The sequence below is a fragment of the Leptosomus discolor genome, chromosome 4 (genome assembly GCF_034619465.1).
Source record: "Leptosomus discolor isolate bLepDis1 chromosome 4, bLepDis1.hap2, whole genome shotgun sequence".
In the NCBI taxonomy this organism is placed as follows: Eukaryota; Metazoa; Chordata; class Aves; order Leptosomiformes; family Leptosomidae; genus Leptosomus; species Leptosomus discolor.
In genome coordinates this window covers 38,078,537-38,100,233 of record NC_141394.1, presented here as the reverse complement: position 1 = coordinate 38,100,233, position 21,697 = coordinate 38,078,537, and the positions used below count along the sequence as shown (strand labels likewise).

Genomic DNA, 21,697 nt, shown 5'->3' with positions numbered 1-21,697 from the left:
TATTTTTCATTTTTTTTTGTTATGGGTCTTAGAGGCTAAATTTGCTGGGAGCTGCGACAGGTCATGTTTTCTTTCTCTGTAGGGTACATATCATGGAGTAGTGCTTCTAGTGTAAGAGTGATTACACTATTGCATGCTGTTGACTCATACATAGCTAAATTATTTTTTACAGGTTATTCCATCAAAAGCCACAAATGCAACTTGTAGAGCTAGGTTAGCCTGAATTCCTTAAAGAAAAGAAAATAAAAAATTAAAGAACTCCTATTAATAGATTTGTTCCGTGGCACATCCTGTTTGTTTTGCTATGATGGTATATGGTAAATGACATGGTTATAATTCATCTTAGAATGAAGAAAAAAACAGGGGGAGGGAAGAGTCTCGTGTTAATTAAAGCTGTTAGAACCCTATCATTTTGTATTTCTGGACTTTCTAAAACTACCTACGCAACTGTAATTTTGCGTTAACTTTGTGGAGCTGTTTAGTGTGTACTATGTTAGTAACACTTTAGTTTGAGATCAGCTTGGATACATTCTTTAATTACAGAAGACCCACTCATACTAGAGACTGCTGGAATGCCATTCTTGATGCAGTTTGTATGAATTAATTTATTTAAACACTGAAACAAACTCCTTGCCGCTATTAGTAGATTTTTTTTTTCTCACATAATCTTATTCCATAGTACGTCCTTTTTATCCTAGCAGGTTGTTAAGTTACTAAACCAAACTGCAAAGCCTTTTTGTATGGTTGAGTTCTGTTTCTCACATGCTTGCTTATTCGGTGTTTGGCTCTGATTAATGGTCTACAGCTAGTCTGTTGTAATGTTAAATGAAAAAAGTGTTCCAGTGGCTGTGGCATTTGGTGATAAGTACTTAGACTAAATAGAAGATGTGCTGTGCATCCCTTAGCCACAGAGTTATGATTAGATTCAGTTCAGCCTGCAGAATGTTACTGAGGATATTGCTGCTCTGCTGTAGTGATAGAGCAATTCATATCAAAACAGTATGTGTTGCTGCTTATCTTGCATTGTACACTGTGGGATTCTAAATACACTGGACAGACCAAATAGTATGGCCTTCTTTTTTTTCTTCGTTGTTTTTTTTTTTTTCCCCTAGATTTATTAGTGGGAAAGGGGGTCTTTCTGCCTGCCCAGCCGTTGAGGTACTTGCAGCACTTGCAGCAAGTGTTAAAAACCATAGTTTCTTTTTTTTTTTTTTTTAATATTCTTATTGTTGTGAAGTGTTTGTTCAAGCCTTCAGACAATTTACTTTTCAGGGTTCATATGCAGTCACCCTTCTGATGAAACACAACAATGCTGCTGATCAGCCTCATAATGTATTTTAAAACAATTGCTTTTCCCATGCACACTGTATTTTTACTCTGCAATGCATATGTTGGAAATTCAGAGGCTGCATTTTAATGTTTCAAATCGATGATAAAGGTGAGGGATACACTACTTTAATGTTCCATAAAGCACAGGCTGTAAGATTTAGGAATTAATTATTGATTCAGAAAATGCACATATTTAAGATAAAGCACACTGTCTTGATTTCAAATAACCAAAATGTAAAAGTTTTCATAAGCAGAGGTGGATTGTTCCAACTTTTAGATCTATAATGCACCTTTTCTACTAGGACACAACTGCCAACAGCAAGGGCCAGGTTGAATTTTAAAGTGATGTCTAGTAAAATGCCTAGATACCTGCAAGAATTAATCTGAAGAGCACTGAGCTCATTTTTTCTTCTTGCAAATTGCTTGACTCAGCAAACAATATTTTATTAAAGATAAACAAATAACATAAGGGCTCATTTGTTAAGTGTAACAGTAATAATTTTGCAGTCCGCTTTGTCCAGGCAACAGCTAGGCTAACTGATTGTTCCCCACTCCTGAACTAAAACCTTCCTTACTTTTGGGAACTGTATTGTCCTGTGATTCAACAAGGCCCAATCCAAGATGCCAGAGCTTTGGTGCTGTGACCTGGGACTTCGGCCACTCTGCCAGATGTTGCTGTTTCTTGCTCCACTTGCAGTGCTCCTTCATTCTTCTGTTCACCACCAGTACTGCTCATCTCATCTTTCAGCTGCCCTGCTTCACCACTCTGTCTTTTGGTGGCAGTTTCTCTTGTTTCAGCTTTCAAGAAGAGCACAGGAAACACTACCCTGCCCTTAGTGTATACAGAAACTGGTAATCAGCTTCTCCCGCTTCATAGACTCTTAAAAAAATCTTGTGCCATTTTTTTCCTTGCAGTCTAACACAGAACTTATGATCTTAGATTAAGACGAAGGGTCAGCTCAAGTCTAGTTAGTCTGTAGAAATATGGAAATTATGTCTAATGCAGATAAAAAGCTGTGGTTTACAACTTTTTTTTTTTTGCATTACTTTTTTTTCTTTTCTTTTTACAGACATTCTTTCCAAACATATGTAAAATAAGTACATTTCCAAAGTTCCTGTTTGGCCCTCTCATCTCCAGGAAACGTGCTTCCTTAATCTACCTCCTACCCAGGATGAGATTTCTTTTTGCTGAGGGATGGGGGAACACATTATTGCCATAAGTATCGATCTCATGTCTATGTTAGCAACAGATTTCCTTCATTTTTATCTCATGTGAATGATAAGCAAATACTCTGAAGATCCAACAGCAGTGCAATCTGAATGTACCCTTTTAAATTTTTTATGGAGCATGTTCTTCTCTCTTCTCTGTTTTTTTTGTTCTTGTGGTTTGTTTTTTTATTTTTCAGTTCTGAATGTGAGAAGGCAGTCAAATAACAAAATTTAAAGTTGTGTCTTTTTCTTCCTTTTTTTCTCCCAACCTATGGTATTTGTATAAGGCCATTCCTGAAGAGAGAAGCAATTTAGTTCGTATTTCTCCTGCCAGCCATCACGTTACTATAACAGCAATCCGGAAAGGACAAGGCCTCATATTCGCTCCCAATAATATTTCTATACCACTTGCTGAGGACTACATGGTCTTTGGAAAGAAAACCTGTATATGCTACTGGCATCTGAAGGTTAATAAAATAGAAGGAATCTGAACGCTTTCTGCCAGAAAACTGGAGTGAAGTTTGGATTGTTTGTTTTCTGTAGTAGTTTGATATTGAAACGGTAATAAAAAAAAAAAAAAGTTATGTATTTATAAAGAAATTATTTTTTCTGGCTTGAAAATGTTTTGTTCAGGATTTTCCTTGACAAGGTCTTTATTTTTCCCAGTTGCACAAGTAAGATTTGATGACAATTCTGTCTGAAATGCTAACAAAAAGTCCTTTATATTGCCTCAGACTTTGACAGAGTTATTTAATAAATAATTAAGAGTATCATAAATCTTACTGCAATGGCTTTCCAAGCTGTTACTAGGTAGAGCAGCAAAAAGGAATAAAACAAATAGGTTTTTTTGATCCCATTTCTGTTGATGTAAAAATCAATTAAATTACTTTCCTATAAATTAGGCTCATGAAGTTGTGCAACTAGTGGGATACTCTGAGAAGTTTGGGAAAAGTACAACAGACTTGGGATAAATATATTTCAGTTTCTCATTCAACTTTTATTGACTCTGAGGAAAAATGTAATTCCAGCAACTTATCCCCAGTCCTCCTCCTATTTCTCACAGAGTTGATAGAAATTGAAGATTGGGATCAACCTCAATAGATGACCAAAGTTGTATCAATCGTCACTCTGAGGCACAGTATCATTTCTTTCCTGACTATTTATGGATTCCACAGTTCCCTAGATTGCCTATCCCATTGTTTCACTACTCATACAATTAGAAAAGTGTTCTTATTTTCTATCTGAAAAGCCATAAGATATGTATATATTACACACATTTTTTACTACTTGGATAATCACATTTGACATCAGGGCAGTTACTTTCACGTGAGGCACATGCAGTTTTAATTTTCTCTCTGCATAACAAATCAGCAAAGAAAATTCCTTCATGAGTTTATTGACATAAATTTTTTCTGCTTTTTACTGGAAATGAATATAAATACACAAAACTACAAAAGGCATTTGTTCAAAGCAAGCAGGTCATTTTGCTAGTATGAAAGGAGAAAGTGATTCGATAAAACAAATTCCTTTTTCCTCTTTTATCCCAAGGACTAGCCCATACTGGTCCCTGATTCGACTCTTGAACTAATTTTAGGTTAAAAGTGTTCACCTACATCTCTTCTAAAGGTTTCAAAAATACAAAATTAGCAAACAGGATAAAAACTGAACCAAGTGTGGATACTCCAGGAGAAGCTGACATTTACTGTAAAAAAAAAAAAAAACCACCAACAAAAAAAAAAGCCAAACCAAAACCCAAAAAACACCTATTTTGTGAATTTATCAAATCACCTCTCTGTTCAAGGTAATTTAACCAGTATTTTAGTAGATGTGCTGCACCTTGTCTTCCTGTCTGGGAGGATAAGGAAAAATAAAGAAGAAAATTATTTTGTTTGTACTCAAATGGAAGTTCGCTTCCCAAAAAAGCAGAATGTGGTGGCAGTTTGAATTGATAATCTGTTATACTCATTATTCACAATAATATGAAGTCCATCTCCACAACGCAAGGTGGCAAACTTGTATACAGCTGTGCATTAGGGACATTCAGAAAATATGTAAAAGACACTACAGATTGATTTAAACAGAGTTTTTGCCCTCTGATTTGGCCAGTTGCACTCTGACTCCCATAAAAGGTTATTGTGTTGAAGTTTGTGGCAAGAAAGTGGAAGATTATGTCTCACTCAATATTTTTATTCAGCTTATCTTTATTTCCCCTTTTACTTCTTAAAGGGTTTTTTTTGAAGCTGATGTGTGACTGCATTCATTTTGAATTTGTGTTCCTCTGTCTACCCTTGCTAAGAAATACAATCACTCTCCCCCCCTGGGACTTCAGTTCTGCATTGAAATATTGTTCTAGCTTAAGATTAGATACCAGTTCTCCCCATGAGAACTTTCATGAGAGAGGATGGGATCTGAGTTTGTGTGTGATGTGCACATACAATGTACTAGATTCTTGTTGAAATATTTATGGATCGCAGACAAAATTCCTAATATACTTTTAAAAAATGGCAGAATTATCTTATCCAAAATAGTAAGATGCAATGTAAGTAAGAAGATTTACTTATTTGTAGGTTCATGTATTAAAATAAACTGCTTTTAGTAAAGCATTTAGTGCATGGAGAAATCTTATTCCCTATCGTGAATGTTATTGGATTAAAGGATGCTTAAATGTTTGACTTAAAGTGTGTGCTTAGATTTTTTTGCGAATTACAGTCTTGACTTGGTGTGACTGTGAAGTCTTGTCTGAGTAAACTAATAGCAGTGAGTATAAACAGTACATAATTCAAATTTGTACACAGTTCTTCCCCACAGACACTGAGTGGCTTATGTTCTTTATCCACTTAGTTTCCTGTGTTAAGATGTCAAGCAATTGCTTAACTTCCTTTAACTTATATGGCAAAGCAAATCTTTTTTACCATGCCTATTGAATTGTAAATAATGTTCATCTGAATTATGAAAGCACCCGCCCCCCAAAAAAAAAACCCAAAAGACCCTGAAACCTGAACCTGTTGCAATGTGTTTTGTTGTTTATAATTTTAAATAAGGTCCCCTATCTGTTGCATGTGGTACTAGTGCAGAATTCCTCTTTTGTTGTGTGTTGAAATTGATTTATAGCTGATATATTTTCCCAACCATACCAGTTTTCTTTATAGTTATCACAGCTGGCAACTGTTCCAACATGGCTGACCCAGAGCCATTATTCTGCTATTCCACATTTGTACTGAGTATACAGAATGTTTTTTTTTTATTTTCTTGTCTCACCCTAATCCTCTTCCTTTCATGCCATCTGCTGAACAAGAGAGTTTATTCTCCTTCTGTTGTATGTAATATAAGCAGAAGATGCTTTAACTGAGGTGTTCTTAAACTATCAGTTATCACAAGTTGTCAAGCATAAAATTTAAAACCTTTAGGGCTAGGTACAGAGTGTATTGTTTCCTAGGAGACAGTGACATCCTTGAGTGGGGCTAAAAAAGCCTTACAGAGCATCTAATATTTGGCCAAGCCATTATTTTATCTGAATGTCTATAATATCTTTCTTTACCAGTTTTTTGTCTCAATATCTATGGAGAAGCATTTTGAGATGGTGTATTAAAACACTTACAATAATATAATGCTAAGAAATGTGGAGATGTCAACACCAAAACCATCATAGTGTTTTAAGGAAAAAAAAAAATCTAGCCTGTTTTCAAACTGTTGCTTACATTGAGTACTGAGTTAAAAATCAGTGTAATAACTTTGTAATCACAAAGGTTAGACAGCACTGTATGAATTAAACAGTGCTGTTAGGGATCCCACACAATGGAGCATTCTGATGGGATTTTTGGGCCCAGGTTGAATATATGTGTTGTTCTCATGCTTTTGGGTTCTTCCCCCCCCCCGCCCCCGAAAAATCAAAATCAAGGTAACTGAAATAAAATTTCTGATTGTCCGTAGTGTCTGGGGTTAATTGTGCTGCGATTGTAAACCAGCCTCAGAGAATTAGTATCAAGTCTTAGTGCTGAGTTGGTTTTATCCATCAGATTTGGGTGATCCCCCTTTTAAACGCAAAGAGGCCAAAAATTCACTGTTGGGCTTTTTTTACTCTCTCTGTTCCCTACAATACTTTATAACCCTGATGTACCTTCTGAATTGCTGTTTTGCCATCAGCCAGAACAAACAGCATGGGAGGGCTAATATCTGTCTATTGATGGGTTTAAAGTAGCCTTCTGTAGCTGGTAACAGGACATTAAATTACTTCATGCTCTTTTACACCAGAATTTTACTCTTCTTGCATTGCAATGTTCCCCTTTCTCATGCTGGCATTTTAGTAAATTTTTGGGTAGTCCAGCTTCAAGCCAGTGTGCAGTGATGGCAGTTTCCATCAATCATCTAGGAAAGCAAATCAGTGACAGCAGAGAGTTTTAATGTGCTTATGATAATTTGTGATGCTGAGGAAACTCATACATAGCAATTTTATGAACAAAGGAAACCCTTCAGACCTATTGATTATCCAAAGGTTGTATTTATTTTTTTTTAATGCTTATCTTCTGAGCTCTCTATTTCTTTGCTCCCAAGGTCACTCATAAGAAACGGTCTCTTTTTACCTGAGGTCTTCTAGAGAAATCAGATGACTGCTTTCAGCTGGATCTGGTGGATGACCACCTGATTCCTGGCTAATCAGAAGAACTGCAGGGTGTGCGAGCAAGCAAACAAGAAAGCTAGTAGAAATATTAATGGGATTCATAAAAGCCAACAAGCCTCTGTTCATGCTTTACATGTATATTCTAGTATACTGTTAGGAAAGAGTCTTACTTCACAACTTCCATTTGGGCCTCATGGCCCAACTTACTGTGTAAGTGCAAAAGCAATTTACAGACTGCAAATAGTCAAATACTTCTGCAGGACAATATGAGAAAGTTCAGCCCATTCCTGAGTTGCTCTAGATAACAACCATGATATCTATTCTTTTGGCTTATGCACAGTGATAGTACTCCATATTCAGTGAGGAAGAGTGGAAGGCTACTTTAAAAGTACTTGTTTTCAGTTTCACAAGCAGGGGACAATACGAAGAAACTACTAATATGAAAAATATTCATCTTTGAATAGCGAAATGCAAATAGCTTTTCCTTTAAGAAAAGCAAAGAATCTTCATACAGGGTCAATAGCTGGAATATACAGAAAATTATATCGTAAAAACATCGATTAGCAATAGTATGTCTTATAGGTATTTTTTTCTGGAATTTCCATTATATTAGTAACTACATGGATAAAGCTCTTATTAAAAGCAAATTAAAATAGTTACTTTGGGTTTATTTAGAATATGTGCTGAAAGAGAGGGACTAAAACATCTGTGTCTTGGGGGCTGAATGACATTAGCTTATTGTTACTGTGTTATGAAACAGATTTGATATAATTGTACTATTGAATTGTGAGTAGTACTCTGACTCATCAGCTGCCTCTTTAATATTATAGTTCCTCCCTGTATTTAGTATGAAATCATAAAGAGTTACAAGAAGCTTAGTCTCTAGTCTCAGATATTGTATTATATTAGTGTTTTATGTGCATTTGAGGACATTTGAAAATAAAAATGACAAGATACCTGTTAGTAACAAAATAGCATAAACAAAAGAGTGTTTCATAATGCAATCTAACCTTGTAAGTAACATTAATTATTTTCATTAAGAATTTAAGTGAAATTGTTATTATATATATCGTTTGGAATAAAAAAATTATTATTTCATCTGGAAAAAAAAATCTAAAATTGAGGAAATACAGCATCTTTAATTGTGTATTCTATGTTTTTAATGTTTTGTGCATGTGCAATATGAAATAGAGCATTGACAGAGGCTCAGGGGCTTTAAGGATACCACTGGATGTTTCTCTCGGCTCACAGTTGCTTTCCCCTTTCTCCTCTCCTGCAGCTGCTCCTGATTAGCTGAGGATCAGGTGGTCTTAGTCACTTATCAAATCCAGCTGGGAAGCTGATTAATTTCTCTAAAAGAGCTCAGGTAAAAGGAGGTGTTCGCTTATGAGCAGGCCTGGAGAGAGAGGGACAGAGAGGTTATAAGCTGATCAATTAGATGTAGAGGAAAGCATATTTTCTTGAGAACCTGAGTAGGCGTGAAGGGCTTAGAAACTTGAGTTCATCCTCTGCAAGAACAAGAATAAGAATTAGTTGAGAAGAAGTGAAGGTTTTTATATTCTTATTTTCTTCGAAGTGATTTTGTTTGTTCTCTACTCTCTGACTGGAAGAGATAGAGGTATAGTTGCCTGAGGTAGGTACTAAGCAAGCCAGGTGACTGATGATAAGAACTAACTTGGGAATAAAAAGCTGGAATAGAAAGTCCGTGCTTTGCCAGGGAACAAGCTTCTTTAGGGAAGCAAAGCAACCAGTTTCTGAAACCAAATCAGCAGGCTGAGACATTAGAAGCACTGAGTACATCTGGCTGGTCCCTTGGAGTGCAAAGGTGTTCAATGAGCCTAGAGCAAAACATCTGGTTTCCTTACCATTTGTTCTGGAAAGTTGGACATCCTAAACTTCAATGTTAAAGTTGGCTTTGGAAAAGGTGAGTAGGGGGTGGGGTGCTAAAATGTAGGGTAACTGAGTAATCAGGTTCCTCATATCAATAAAAAGCAGTATTGCTGGAATGATCCATTTGTTCCTAATTTTTCTATGAAAGCTTGATTCTGATGCAAAAAGGTCTTAGTTTAATTTACAATTCAAATTTTGATGTATGAAATGGCTTTAAGCTGATTGTGTCTCTGGAAAGAAGGAAAAGTAGTTGAATTGGGTGAATTCAGAGGGTCTTCTGAGTCCTGTTATTTGTACCTACTTTGTATTTTTGTATCGGAAGTAATAGGAGTGTCACTAAAGACATTGCAGGAAATTCCTTAGAGATGTTCCAGACACTGTACTAATTGAAGTTCAGTCTAACTTCTTTTTGTCTTTGTAGTCCATTTTGTGCTGTCAGTTTGAGGCAAATAATTGTTTTATTTCATTGTAGGGAAAGGTGAACATGGAAAGCCGTACCCTCTTACAGAGGAAGACCATGATGATTCTGCTTATAGGGAAAATGGTTTCAACATATTTGTTAGCAACAATATAGCACTGGAACGATCCCTGCCAGACATCCGACATCCTAAGTATGTAGATTGTTTCCTGGACTGTTTGATTATATCTTTGTATATCTCTAAACCTGTTTTCTGGAAGAAATGGTCAACAAAAAGCAGCCATTTCAATAAATACAAAATGGAAAATTTATCATTTTTGTTAAATCATTTGCTCTATCTGTCTTTTAAACTGACCTCTCATCTTATTAGTAACACACTAAGACTATAGAAGGTCTCTTAATTACAGAATGATTTTCATTGCATTTCTGGGTAGTGGTTTGTTAAGCAGTGATAAATAACATTTCATGTAGTTTTTCAGGCTTTCATTTGGTAATAGCAGTAGATCTTTGGGCTGGGGGCAGGGTGACAAGTTGCATAAAATTTTTCATTAAACGTTTGGACCAGTGTCTCTAAATGTTTCTTTTGGCTTTTTTACATGAAAGTGGAAGCAATCCAACAGCTACAGCTTATCAGGTGCTGATAGTGCAGCTGAATTACACAGTATAGACTTATGTAAAAACAAAATGAGCAATGATGAAATGCACATGCAGAATTTGTGGGAATTGGATGATAGTATTGTTCCTTAATAACATTAATATCCTACAGGCTATTCTGGAAAATAACTACTGAGCTAAAAATGGTCATGCAGTTCTCTGCACACATAACTTTCTCTTCATGTTCTGTAATTTTTGTCTCCCTTATATGAAGAGTAAAGCTTTCTATCTGTAACAGGAAAGGGCATGTATGCCTTTCTAAGCTTCATGCTCTAGTCCTCTAGAGTCATTCTGAGCTCTGAAGGGGGGGATGATTTGGTTTGTCTCTTTATGTGGTGTTTTTCCCTCTTTTAGTTGGATGCTATGCAATTAGTTTATGGGGGAAAGGTACAGGAGTGTGACAAAACTAGTTGTCTCCATGACTAGGCTTGTATTTTCCTTTGGATAAAATTCCCTTTGTTATACAATGCTTCAGATTAAGATATCTACTCGCTTCCTAACCTATACAATTTTATTGTGTGAATTAGTTTGAAATTCTTCAGGGAACTGAACAGAACTTGAGAGCTTGACAGAAGTTCAAGGGGGAAGGGGGGAGGAAATATGGCAACTAACGCTTCTTGTTCTGTCAAATGTGGAACTGTTGTTTTTGAAGAATGAACAGTATAAAAACCTTTGCATAGTAAGATTAAAAAAAAAATCACAGTGGAGGAATTAACCAAATATTTTTTTAAAATGTTGTTGCAGCTGTTTCTTATTTAATTGCCATGTTGTGTTCTATTGAGAAAACTGTTTATCTGTTAATTTGTATATATTGGTGTTGTTTGCATAGGATTAAGTCAAAAGTAGTAACTTTTTTTAACAAGCTGTATGTTTCATATACTTTGTTTGCCTTCTACTTTGCCAAGTTACCTGAAATTATTTATGTAAAGAGTCCTTCCAAGAAGTTTGAGTTCTAATGTACAACTTCAAAGCTGTGTTAAACTGCATTGTTGGCATAATAAATATGCTCATCAAGCGTCCTGCTTTTTTAGCAGGACTGCAGAGGACAATTACTAGATACAAAAGGAAGCTGACATGTTTATCCTCCCTTTGTGTTTTTGTAAGTTGGTATTCTGACAACTTGTTTGTCACCCGCCACTGTCCACACAGTCAATGACATTTCCATGCATGTCCCCAGAAGCAATGTGAGTGATGTGTTGTCAGAAGTGACATATTAGGAACAAGTCAGTGCTACACCAGCCTTTATCTGCCCCCCTTCCCTCTGTACAAATCCTTTAGTGACTTTCACCTAAGTGTCTTGTTTGGGAAGGTTGAATCCTTAGGTGTCTGTATCACTTTCACATTCCTATTCCACTAGGCTCCTGTGGCATTCAGTGAAGTCTTGTACAGTGGATGTTTTGGTAGCGTCCTGAGTGAACCGACTTATGTCATGTCCTTCTAACCTTCCTTACGTTAAACACTTTTGTAACACAAGTAGACCATTAGTTAATTGACTGTATCATTTATCATCTAAGAGTAAAGATAAAAAAAGTTCTTGGGTTGAATTTGTGTACTAAGTAGTATGCCGATTAAGGTGACAAAGCTGGGCTCTGTGCTTCTGATGGTTACACTTTGTAGCAAGTCTCTGTCTTGAATTTCCAAGAGGTAGAGAAGCCTGACAGTGCTTTCTGACCTAATGTCAGAAACACACCTGTCTCTCAGCTGCTATGTGTTAAATATGCTGCAGGCCAGTCTCAGACTGTACTTTGCTTTTGGAAATGTGTCCTCTCTGCAGAAGCGTGTGTGAAATGTGAAGTAGCTCATATCTCATAAGGTTTCTTTCAGAGAAACTCATTGGAAAACTATACAACTTCAATGCCAGAAAAGTGTGTTCTTACTGAAATAAAATTAGAGTGGGTAATTCAGATGAGGTATAGCAGGCAAGATCTAGTTTGGTCAGGTTCTGAGTATCATAAAGGGCTTTTGCTTTGTGGGGCTTCTAATGGCCATTCAGCTTTTAACTATCTTCTTTTGCATGTTTCTGGAGTATACTGTTATTACAAACTTTGAGGTTTTGATCTTCTGTCTCTCTTTCATGTATCCCCTTTGCACAGGGGCTTGCCTGTGCTGAAGACTAATTTCCTGAAAATGCTGACTAGGATTTGTTTTAAAGAAGCAAATGGAATGGTTTTATTGCCATCAGTAGAGAAAATTCACAAAAGAAACTTTCAAATATGACAAAAACTGAGTGGTGAATCCTGTAGCTTGGATCAAAAGTTATTTAAATTGAAAGAGCAGCTACAGTAGTTTCTACATTTGGCTGAAATAACTTCACTGAAAATATTTTATTCCAAAGCCTTAGACCAAAGAAATTTCAAGTCCTACTTCTAAGTGTTTGGGTTTCTGGGAAGTATGCAAAGATAGCAGGTAACCAAAACTTCTTAATCTAAATAAGCTTTCTCCTTCTTGATCTCTTTGGAAATTTGGCTTGAGATTTGCGAAATACATCTGGGAGGGGGATAGGTGGAACAAATGCTTAAATGATTGAGCTCTGAGAAATCCAAGTTTTCAATATTTTTTTTTTACAGTTATCTTTTTTATTTTCTTTTAAGTGGGATATATTTAGAGTACTTCAGCAAGATGTATTCAGATCGATGCCTCTTTCCTTTTTAATATACTAAAATGTGTGTGCTGTAAAAAATCCCTAGAGAAATGAAACAATTAACTTCTATTTTAAGGCTGACTTAACAGCTTCCCTGTGTCCTTAATATTTTTCTGTTGCATCCCTCTAACATCTCCCATGTTTTTTCTGTCTCTCACAGCTACACTTGAAGAATATTTTTTCCATTTCTAAGTGTTCTTTGGTGTCTTGCCTCTTACTCTCATGCAAAAACATTCCCACAGTGGGTGCCCTCGTCAAGTTGCATTAGCTAATTCTCTGTTCTTTGCACCCCCGGCTTTAATTTTAAAATCAAAAAAACCCAAACAAAACAAACCAAAAGCAAACCAGCAAAAACCAACCAAGCAAAACAACTTTGTGCCTTTTTTTTTTTTCTTTTCCCAAATCAAAATAAAAATCTGAAACAGGGTTATCATCTCAGTTTGTTGGGTTTCAGGACTGATTTGGTGAAAATAAGTGTTCTGGTCACCTAAAGTGGAAGGCAACATTATGAGTTTTGCATAGTATTGATAGTTGGCAATGCAATTACTATTTAATAGTTAGAAGTTCTGTACCAATATGAAAAATACTTCAAAACCCACAAGAAGAGTGTTTTATTTTTTCTTTTACCTGCCCATGCCGCTTTCTGTAATCTGGAGTACAACAAACCTGCTAAAGCTAGGAAGAATGCTGGCAGTATTGTTTTCTATTGTAGAGACACAAATGCTACTTATTCTAACTGTTTAGTATAGCAGTTGCCATTAATTCTTACCTTCTCAATTATTAAATATTCTGCCATTCATACCAGTTTTGTTCACACAAACAAAACTGAATCTGATACAAATTTCGAATGGCATTCAAAATGTGATTTTAATGAGGCTTGGGGGAATGATTGCAAACATCTAGACTGAACAGTGAATATAAATTTTGTGGTACATCCTTTCAAACTATATGTTTCAAACTCCAAAGTCCTTGTGAACTAGGGCATCCACTTTTTTAGATTTTCATTCTTGAATCAAGGAATTCAAGTTAATTCCTAATACCATTAGAGGTGCAAGCATTATCGTTTAAAATCTTTGGGTTTGGAATGTTTGTATAGCTTGATTTCAAGAATGGGTCTCCTTTTATCTACAATTTGTGGATTAATTGTTGATAACTTGTGTAGTCACAGATCAGATGCACAAATCCTTGTTGGCTTGCCTGAATAATCTCTCACAAGAAATCCAATCCTTTTTAGGTTTCCCTGGGCATAGCTAGATTAATTTTGTAATGAAATTCTTAATGTTCATATTGTACATTAAGGATGCCCAATCTGATTTTTGTGATATCTGTTTTTAGCCCTTATGGGCTGGAGTCAGTGTTTCCAAGCATTGGCTGCTGGTCTTGCTGTTGCTGTGTGATGTGGTGGCCCTTTGCTGTCTCTCCCAGAAGTATTCTTTTTCAGAGGTCTAAACTACTCATATTTCTTACATTAAATTTTTCACAGGCCTCAGAAGAAATGCATTTTCATATTCAAGGAAATACAAGTGTCTAGCTTAAAGCTGTGAGATCTTGTGTCCTGAACACAAATGAGATTTTCTTTCTTTTTAATAATAAAAAAGGCAAATTTCACTGTACCTGTCCTGCATAACTGAAACTTTTCAACTCTTCGTCTTCGTCAGCAGCAGAAGCTGAAAGAATGCCTGAATGTTTCTTTCTCAAAATATTTGAATGCAGCATGGTTGCTGTCCCTTGTATTTTTAAAAGAGGCTAAAATGAATATGTGATGGGGTTTCTTAGGGGAGTTTGGTTTTTTTTTTATTTGGCTGATTTTTTGTGTGTCCTTGGAATAGTTGCGGAGTTACTGTTAATCCTTAATTATATTTCAGTAAATTTTGCGGGAAGACTAGAATTGCTAGACTCACATGGGAAAGGTATATATTATATAAATATTATAGTTATACAAACTACTGCATAACTGTATCTGATTACTCTAAAAATTTTCAGTTATTGCATTGAATGTATTTAATTACTTTCTTTTTAGACATACGGTGCATTTGTCACACTTTAAGATGTGTATATTTTCCTTAGAAATATGTAAAAATCTATCTTTAATCCAGTTCTCCAAGATAGATTCTAATGAATTCCTTCAGCATTCTCTGATCTTTAGGATAGGCTTAGGTTGTCCTGCTTCAAGGCATTAAAAGAAAAATCATTTAATCTAATTTAAGTATGCTGAACTTCACTATATTTAATAAGGCACATGGAAGTAATTAGTTGTTTGGATTGATCTGGTATTTAACTTTTTATTATATGTTGAAAGAAACTAAGAGTAGCACGTTTCTTTCTAATTCTCATTCACTTTGGGAAGTCAGAAATGTCTTCATACACACATACATGCTGCGTTGCTTCATACTGTTGTTTACCGGTATTACCTTAACCTCAGCTGGCCACAGAGGAACTGGTTAAACTCAAATTGTGCTTTTAGTGGGGTGGTGAGAAAGCTGGACTTTATTACTGTGACTGCTTTTCAAGCATTTTGTGTAGTTACTTCATAATGTAGTGAAGGTGGAAAGTCATGTGGTCAATTATAGGCAATGTCCCCATTTCCAAGCCTCACCAGATTGTTCTCTGCAATTGCTTCAGGGCATCCCATTCAAAATGCAGCTTCTCAAAAAAGGATCAGGAATATTCTATACTCAGGAAATCTTGTGGCCTTCTGTCTCTGTCATGCCTTCTGTCAGTTCCTCTGCATGGTATTTATTGATAGTAACAAATAACATGGAATAATTCCCAAGTGCTTTCTGGGTGCTTTGTGTGTTTTTTATTATGGCAGCAACAGCTAAAATGTGACTGAAGATTGATGATTCCCCTTCCATCATCTTGGTGGGAAAGAGGCTGCAGTGTTTAATAGGCCAGTGAGGAGAGTCCAAGCCTGATCGGTCTGTTTCTGTTTACTGAAAAGAATTTGATAAAAGAAATAAGCTGTTTACACAAGTGGAAGAAAGTAGTTCTTGTGTGTTTAGATGCCTTGCACGTTACTTAGAATCCATTAAAGCCTCCCACGCTGCTGAGAAAATAGCAAACTGTGGTAAATATAACTATGAAATCTAAGCTTAATAGGGAGAGGAATGCTGAAGGATATTTACCCTCCAGCCAGTTCTGTACCTCTGGGTTAGCCAAGTCTATTAGCATTTGGCCATGGATAAAGCCAGAACTTTTAACTCTCAAATAACACAATACTAAAACTGGAAAGTAAATGTAGCTTTACTAAGATCCGTGAGAAATGTGAATGTTCTGGGGGTCCATAGCTTTGCAGCTCACAGGTGAAAGTGATGTTGTTATATTGCTATTAATTTAATAGTTTTATGAAAAGCCTCAGTATACCTTGCTTTTTTTATATATCTGTTCTTCCTTCGTTTCCAAGTATTTTTCTTACAATTAGACATGTATCTAATGTGAATTTGCATAAGACTGGATACTTCTTAAGCAAATGAAATTTCAGCTCCAATATTAACAAAACACAACAAGTGCCAGCCGTACATTCTCACTGGCAACAGAATTAACTGTTATCACTCATGTAATAAGGACAGCAAATGTGCAGCAAGGCTGGAATGAAAAAGCAACTTCTTTCTATTTTGCCTGGTTTGGTTATGGATAACCTTATCAAATTCTAATTTTCTGAAGGCTGTGCTGGCCACAAGGTGTGGTAGCAGGCATGAGAACTTACTGATCATGCTGACATGTGTGGTCCATGAGGTCTGACAGCAGCACTCTCACAGTGTTTGCTTCCATGTCTGCTGGCTGTGATTTTTGGTGTTGTAGACACTGGTCAGACCTAGTAATATCATACGTATTGTGTATGGGAGATGACGTTGAGGGAGGTGTGAGTGTGGTCACATATTGCTGTGAAATGGAGTGGAGGAGAGGTGTTGGTAGATCACAGAAGGATTGTCTTAAAATGCTTAAGCAAACTGGACACAGTAAGTCCATGGGTCCTGGTGGGATGTACCCATGAATTCTGAAGGAACTGATACCATTTTGAGACTATTCTCAACTGTCTTTGAATGATCACAGCAATTGTGAATCACACAGGAGAGGTACCTGAGGACTGGCACAAAACTGCGAGGAGTGGCTTATACACCGGAGGGTTCCTAGAAGCCTACAGAATAGCTTTGGAATGTAAGGGTGGGTGGTAAAAGGATAATTAGGATTTCTGACACAGAAGTTAAAGGGTAGTTGAATGTCACGGGTTAGTTTGTCCCAGAACTAGCATTCTTAAAACGCACTTCGAGATGACAAAAAACTGGGATTCTAATCCTGTTTCTTTTTTTTTCAGCCAGGAAAATTAACCTAGATTCAAAATAGAGGCTTTTTATTGGTCATGTTAAAAAGTCTGCCTGACTTTTGAGAGACAATTGGATAAATATGCTGGGTGTAAAAGAGTGATTTTTGAGTACATTGATATTTCTGTAATCCTCTCCCCTCAAAAACGTGGTTTGGGTGTTTGTGTATATGTGTATATTTTCTATAAATTGGACTGCCTGCTGATATTTTGTATTTCATAAGTAATAAAGTAGAAGGTTTAAGCTGGAATATAATTATAGTACTAAGATGCCTGTAATGTCGGCTTGCTTGTGAGGGATTTTGAGATAGTATAAAAATACTATAATACTATACCATTCTCCCCCCGCCCAAACCTAGATTTAATACATACGGGTGAGTACAGAAGTTTCTTAAAGCATGTTAAAAAATGATTTCTTTTTTTAAAAAAATGTTTTGTAAGATCTTTCCATGAGTAATGATTTTATACTTCACAATCTTGTAAAACAAAGCTTTGCAACCATAAATGTGCTTTGTGTCATAAGCCTTATCTGCCTCTTACGTTCTTCCCTTGGTTAGAGAAACCTTTTCGTTTGAAGGACAAAGCAAGGCAAACTCACTAGCTTTGGTTTCTTCAAAGACATGCAGTGCTGCTGGAGAGACTGTCTGTGACAGACCAAAATGATGCAATTTGACGTAAAGTAACAAGTACCTAGTTTGGCGCTATCAGTTCTGATGAAGTCCATGCTGAGGCAAACCTACTTAAATAACACAGGGCTTTGCCTGTTTAGTTTACAAGACATGTTGTTTGTTAGTGCATTTAATAGCAATAATGCAAATTATTTCTACTGTACAATTTGATCTTTTTTTAATGAAAATAGCAATAATGTTTTGGAGAAGGTTTATTTGTTCTAGTAGGGAAAAGTGTTGTGACATTTATTGAGGCCCATACCCAGTAATGCCTGCTTGCTTCCCAGCTGTGAGCCTCTGTGAAAATAAAGGTTGCTTTCCCCTCCATTAGCTCACACCCAAGCTAATCTTACAGCCTTGTCAAATGGCAGCAGAAATTACTAGTTATCGCTGCTTTATCAGGCTTGGTTGACAAGGCTAGATTGGAACAGAAACATGGTGTGACTGAAGCTTGTTGCTGTAAATTGAATACTTTGACATGCTAAGACAATTACTATGTAAATCTTCACTGGAAAGTGTTTTGTCCTGGTAGCTTATAGAGGGCTTGTCAATAGCTGGGAGCCTAGTGGATGCTGTAGTTCCTTTAATAAAGGGAAAGAAAAGGTCAGATCTGAAAAAGCACCTCAGCTAAGAGACTGTGTGCTGACAAAGCCGGGGGGGGGGGCGGGGGGGAGGCTGAAAATCTTTCTGTTTTGCTCTAACTTTCTCTGGCACTTCCTGTAAGAGGAGAAAATTGGAGATGGGCTACTTTTATTATCCAGTAACTGCCATAGTAGGCTGCTACCTTGCTTCCTCAATGCAGCAATGGGATGTCTGCAAGACATTGAAGTTCTCCTATGCTATTATCTATTAGAAAGGGTGATTTACAAGGTGGTTGATGTGTCTAGAAGGCACAAAGCCTGGTAACTGGCCAAGGCGTTGCTATTGTCATCCTTTAATGTGCATAAAATACTGTTGTTGTTGTTATACCCACAGGGTCAAACAAATTGCTGCTTTTATGAATCGGCTTTCGCTGTCAAGTGGCTGAAAAGGTGCCAGCCCTGCTCTGCTTTCTCATCATTTTAGAAGCCAGTTTTCTTTCGTTTACTTTTTATGGAGGTAGTAGAGTTCTGCGTGTTTCTGTTAACAGAGGAGCTGTAAAGATGGAGAATTTTGCAGTTCTGAATCTTTTCTTAAGCTAGTATGATGTCTTAGGACTTTTTTTTTTTTCCTACTTATAAACTCATCAGGGAATTAAACAGAACTACCCCTATACCTTGAAATAAAAGGATGCTATTTCTTTATTTCTGCCCAGTAGAGTAGTCCAATCTACAAAATGAAATCAAATAGTCTTAGGACCCTCGGTAGTGAATAACAAAGGAATGTAATTGTAACTTCTTTTCACTACCTCTTTTTTTGAGTGATCCTCTCTCAAGTTGTGTCTTATTATTACCTGCTGCAAATAGTTCCCGGTGTTTCTGTGACAATTTTTTTTGTTTCTTCCTCAGGCAGATTAGTATTTCAGGAATAGAGGAATCTCTTACTATTCTTTTAACCTTCTAAAAGTCTTCCTTTGCAACTTTGAAACTGACTCTAAAATTGTTTTATTCAGAAACTCAGTTTTCATTCTTGTTTCAATCCAGCAGAATAATTCTGCATCTCAAAGGAATAAGTAAATTGGTATTAAGTGTTCTAAAGCAACTTAAAGGGTGTGACAGTGTATCATTTTTATGAATAAGCCTTGAACTCCTGGAGCCAAACGCCCAGATATGAAAACATAACAAACTGTAGGATCAGCATGCCAAATACAAAGAAAGTAGAAAGTTCTGCTATGTCAGTTATGTATATTTAACATTTTTCACTATACAAATTATTTACAAATAGTTTCTACCTTACCTTTTTGTAAAGAAATTTGATTTCACAGTAGCTGTTTTCTGGTGACCTGTGGGAGCTGTGTGTAACACAGACAGTGTGGTGCAGCTTTCAGAGTTCAGTTTTTCACAATGGTAGTAAATTACATACTTGAGTCATAACTATGGTTAGTGCTTACTAATGTATCTAATAATGGAAGGGAGAGAGGAAGGAGATTCTTTGGCCAGAGGTAGCGAAGAGGTACTTACTGCTTTGAAAACTAATTTGGAAACAGCTCACGCCCTGGTGGAGAGGTCTTCTGTTTTTACAGATCTCATCTGAAAGTCTCTAAGGGACAAATTTAATGATGTAGTTTTAATCTTTGATAAGAAATACCTGATATTAAGTTCTGAAATATCATGGAAAGAAAGACAAGATTGATCAGGGATAGCAGTTTTTGAAAGCGTAATTCAAGGTTCATAATGTTTGGTCATTGTTAATAATCTTGAAAATTAATAATAATCTCGTTAAAATGATCTTGTATCTGATTCATCAGCTAAGTCATTGTTTGGTACCAATTTTTTTCATACATACACAAGCGTTTGTGTCTATAAAATTTTTTTCTGGCAATGTCCAAATTGCTAAAGTTATTTCATAATTCTGAGGATTTGTGAGAGGGAAATGTGTAATGCCCCTTGCACGTTCTCCTTTTCTAAAGTCCCTTTGTTCTGAATGTTAATGTAGTGACTTCAGTAAGAAAATACAGGTGTGAGTTACTTACCTGGCAGGATGACAGTTGCTTATCATGGTTATTTTTTTCCTGGTTATTTCTGCCAAGGCATTTGTATATAATTTTCAGACTTAACACAGAAATTGTTCTGAGATTTCAGAGTTCGTTAAATAATAAGTTTGCAGAAATCTATTAACATTTATGCCTAGAAATTGTCATTCTTGTAACCTTAGCTTCTGAACCTAATATTCAGCATTGTTCCATGAATAAGTGCTTCTGTGCCGCAATTAAATATGCGATGTTTAAGTGCAGGAAAAGACACATCTTTAGGAAAACATCCATGGTACTTTAATTAAAGTCAATCTGTAGTATTCTGTGAAGGTTAAGCAGAAAATGGTTATGCTGAGTAGGAGTGTTTTTCTTAGTTTCAATCATCAGGTTCTTCTCCCCCTTGAACAGCATTCCTGCCGTGAGTCCTAGGTATGTATGGTAGTTTCTTCCTTCCCTTACCCCCTCCAAAGTTGTTGATTTAATACGACACTTTTGAAATAAGTGACCTTGCTTTCCAAGGACTTAAAATAATCTGGTTTCATGGCAGCCATTTATTCATTTTGAAAAGTGCATCCAAAAGACTAGTTATTATTTGACTGAACTCTGCCTGAAAAGTTCTGTGTTTTTAAGTGTCTAGGGCAAATGCATGGTTTAAAAGCTCAAGAATTTGAAATACCCACTTTCTTTAAATTTTCTTTTAAAAAAAAAGAAATCTGCCTGGAGAACACAATGGACTTCCACTTCCCAGTTTGCCTTTATAATGGTACCAGAATGCAGTAGGATTATACTGCAGAAGTAAAATATTTTGCTTTAATAGCTAACTTGCCGTATGGAGTAAGGGGGTGCAATCTTTGTTCTGTGTGATCTTTTCTGCCTGACTACAAGCAGTTACTATGTGTGTGTTTAGGGGTAGAGGAGATAATCTTAGGAGTAACTTGTATATTAGTTATATCTTCAGACTTACTAGGAGGAAAGAGAATAGGCAAATCAGTACAGCGTGCATGACTGGTACAAATACTCCTCCAATCATACAGTAGCTAGAAACCATAAAATGTTATCACTGTGGAAGTCAGTAGGAAGATAGAGTCCTTGCCTCCAAGAAAGTGTTGGGAAGAGGTTCTAGGAGATTAACTGGAGATTAGTAGTAAAGGCAGAATAGAATCTTAGAATATTTTGGGTTGGAAGGGACCTTTAAAGGTCATCTAGTCCAACCCCCCTGCAGTGAGCAGGGACATCTTCAACTGGATCAGGTTACTCAAAGCCCCGTCCAACCTGGCCTTGAATGTTTCCAGGAATGGGCCTTCTACTACCTCTCCAGGCAGCCTGTTCCAGTGTTTC

The 21,697-nt window shown here is 36.4% G+C and overlaps 1 protein-coding gene across 1 annotated transcript in view; it reads left to right on the top strand.

Annotated features, from left to right (window-relative positions):
- Nucleotides 1–21,697, top strand: part of GALNTL6 (polypeptide N-acetylgalactosaminyltransferase like 6) — a 477,188-nt gene that overhangs the window by 187,292 nt on the left and 268,199 nt on the right. Inside the window, exon 3 of the mRNA XM_086464318.1 lies at nucleotides 9,519–9,657. Coding sequence (XP_086320444.1) covers nucleotides 9,519–9,657 — 139 coding nt within the window. The remainder of the gene's footprint in view (nucleotides 1–9,518; nucleotides 9,658–21,697) is intronic.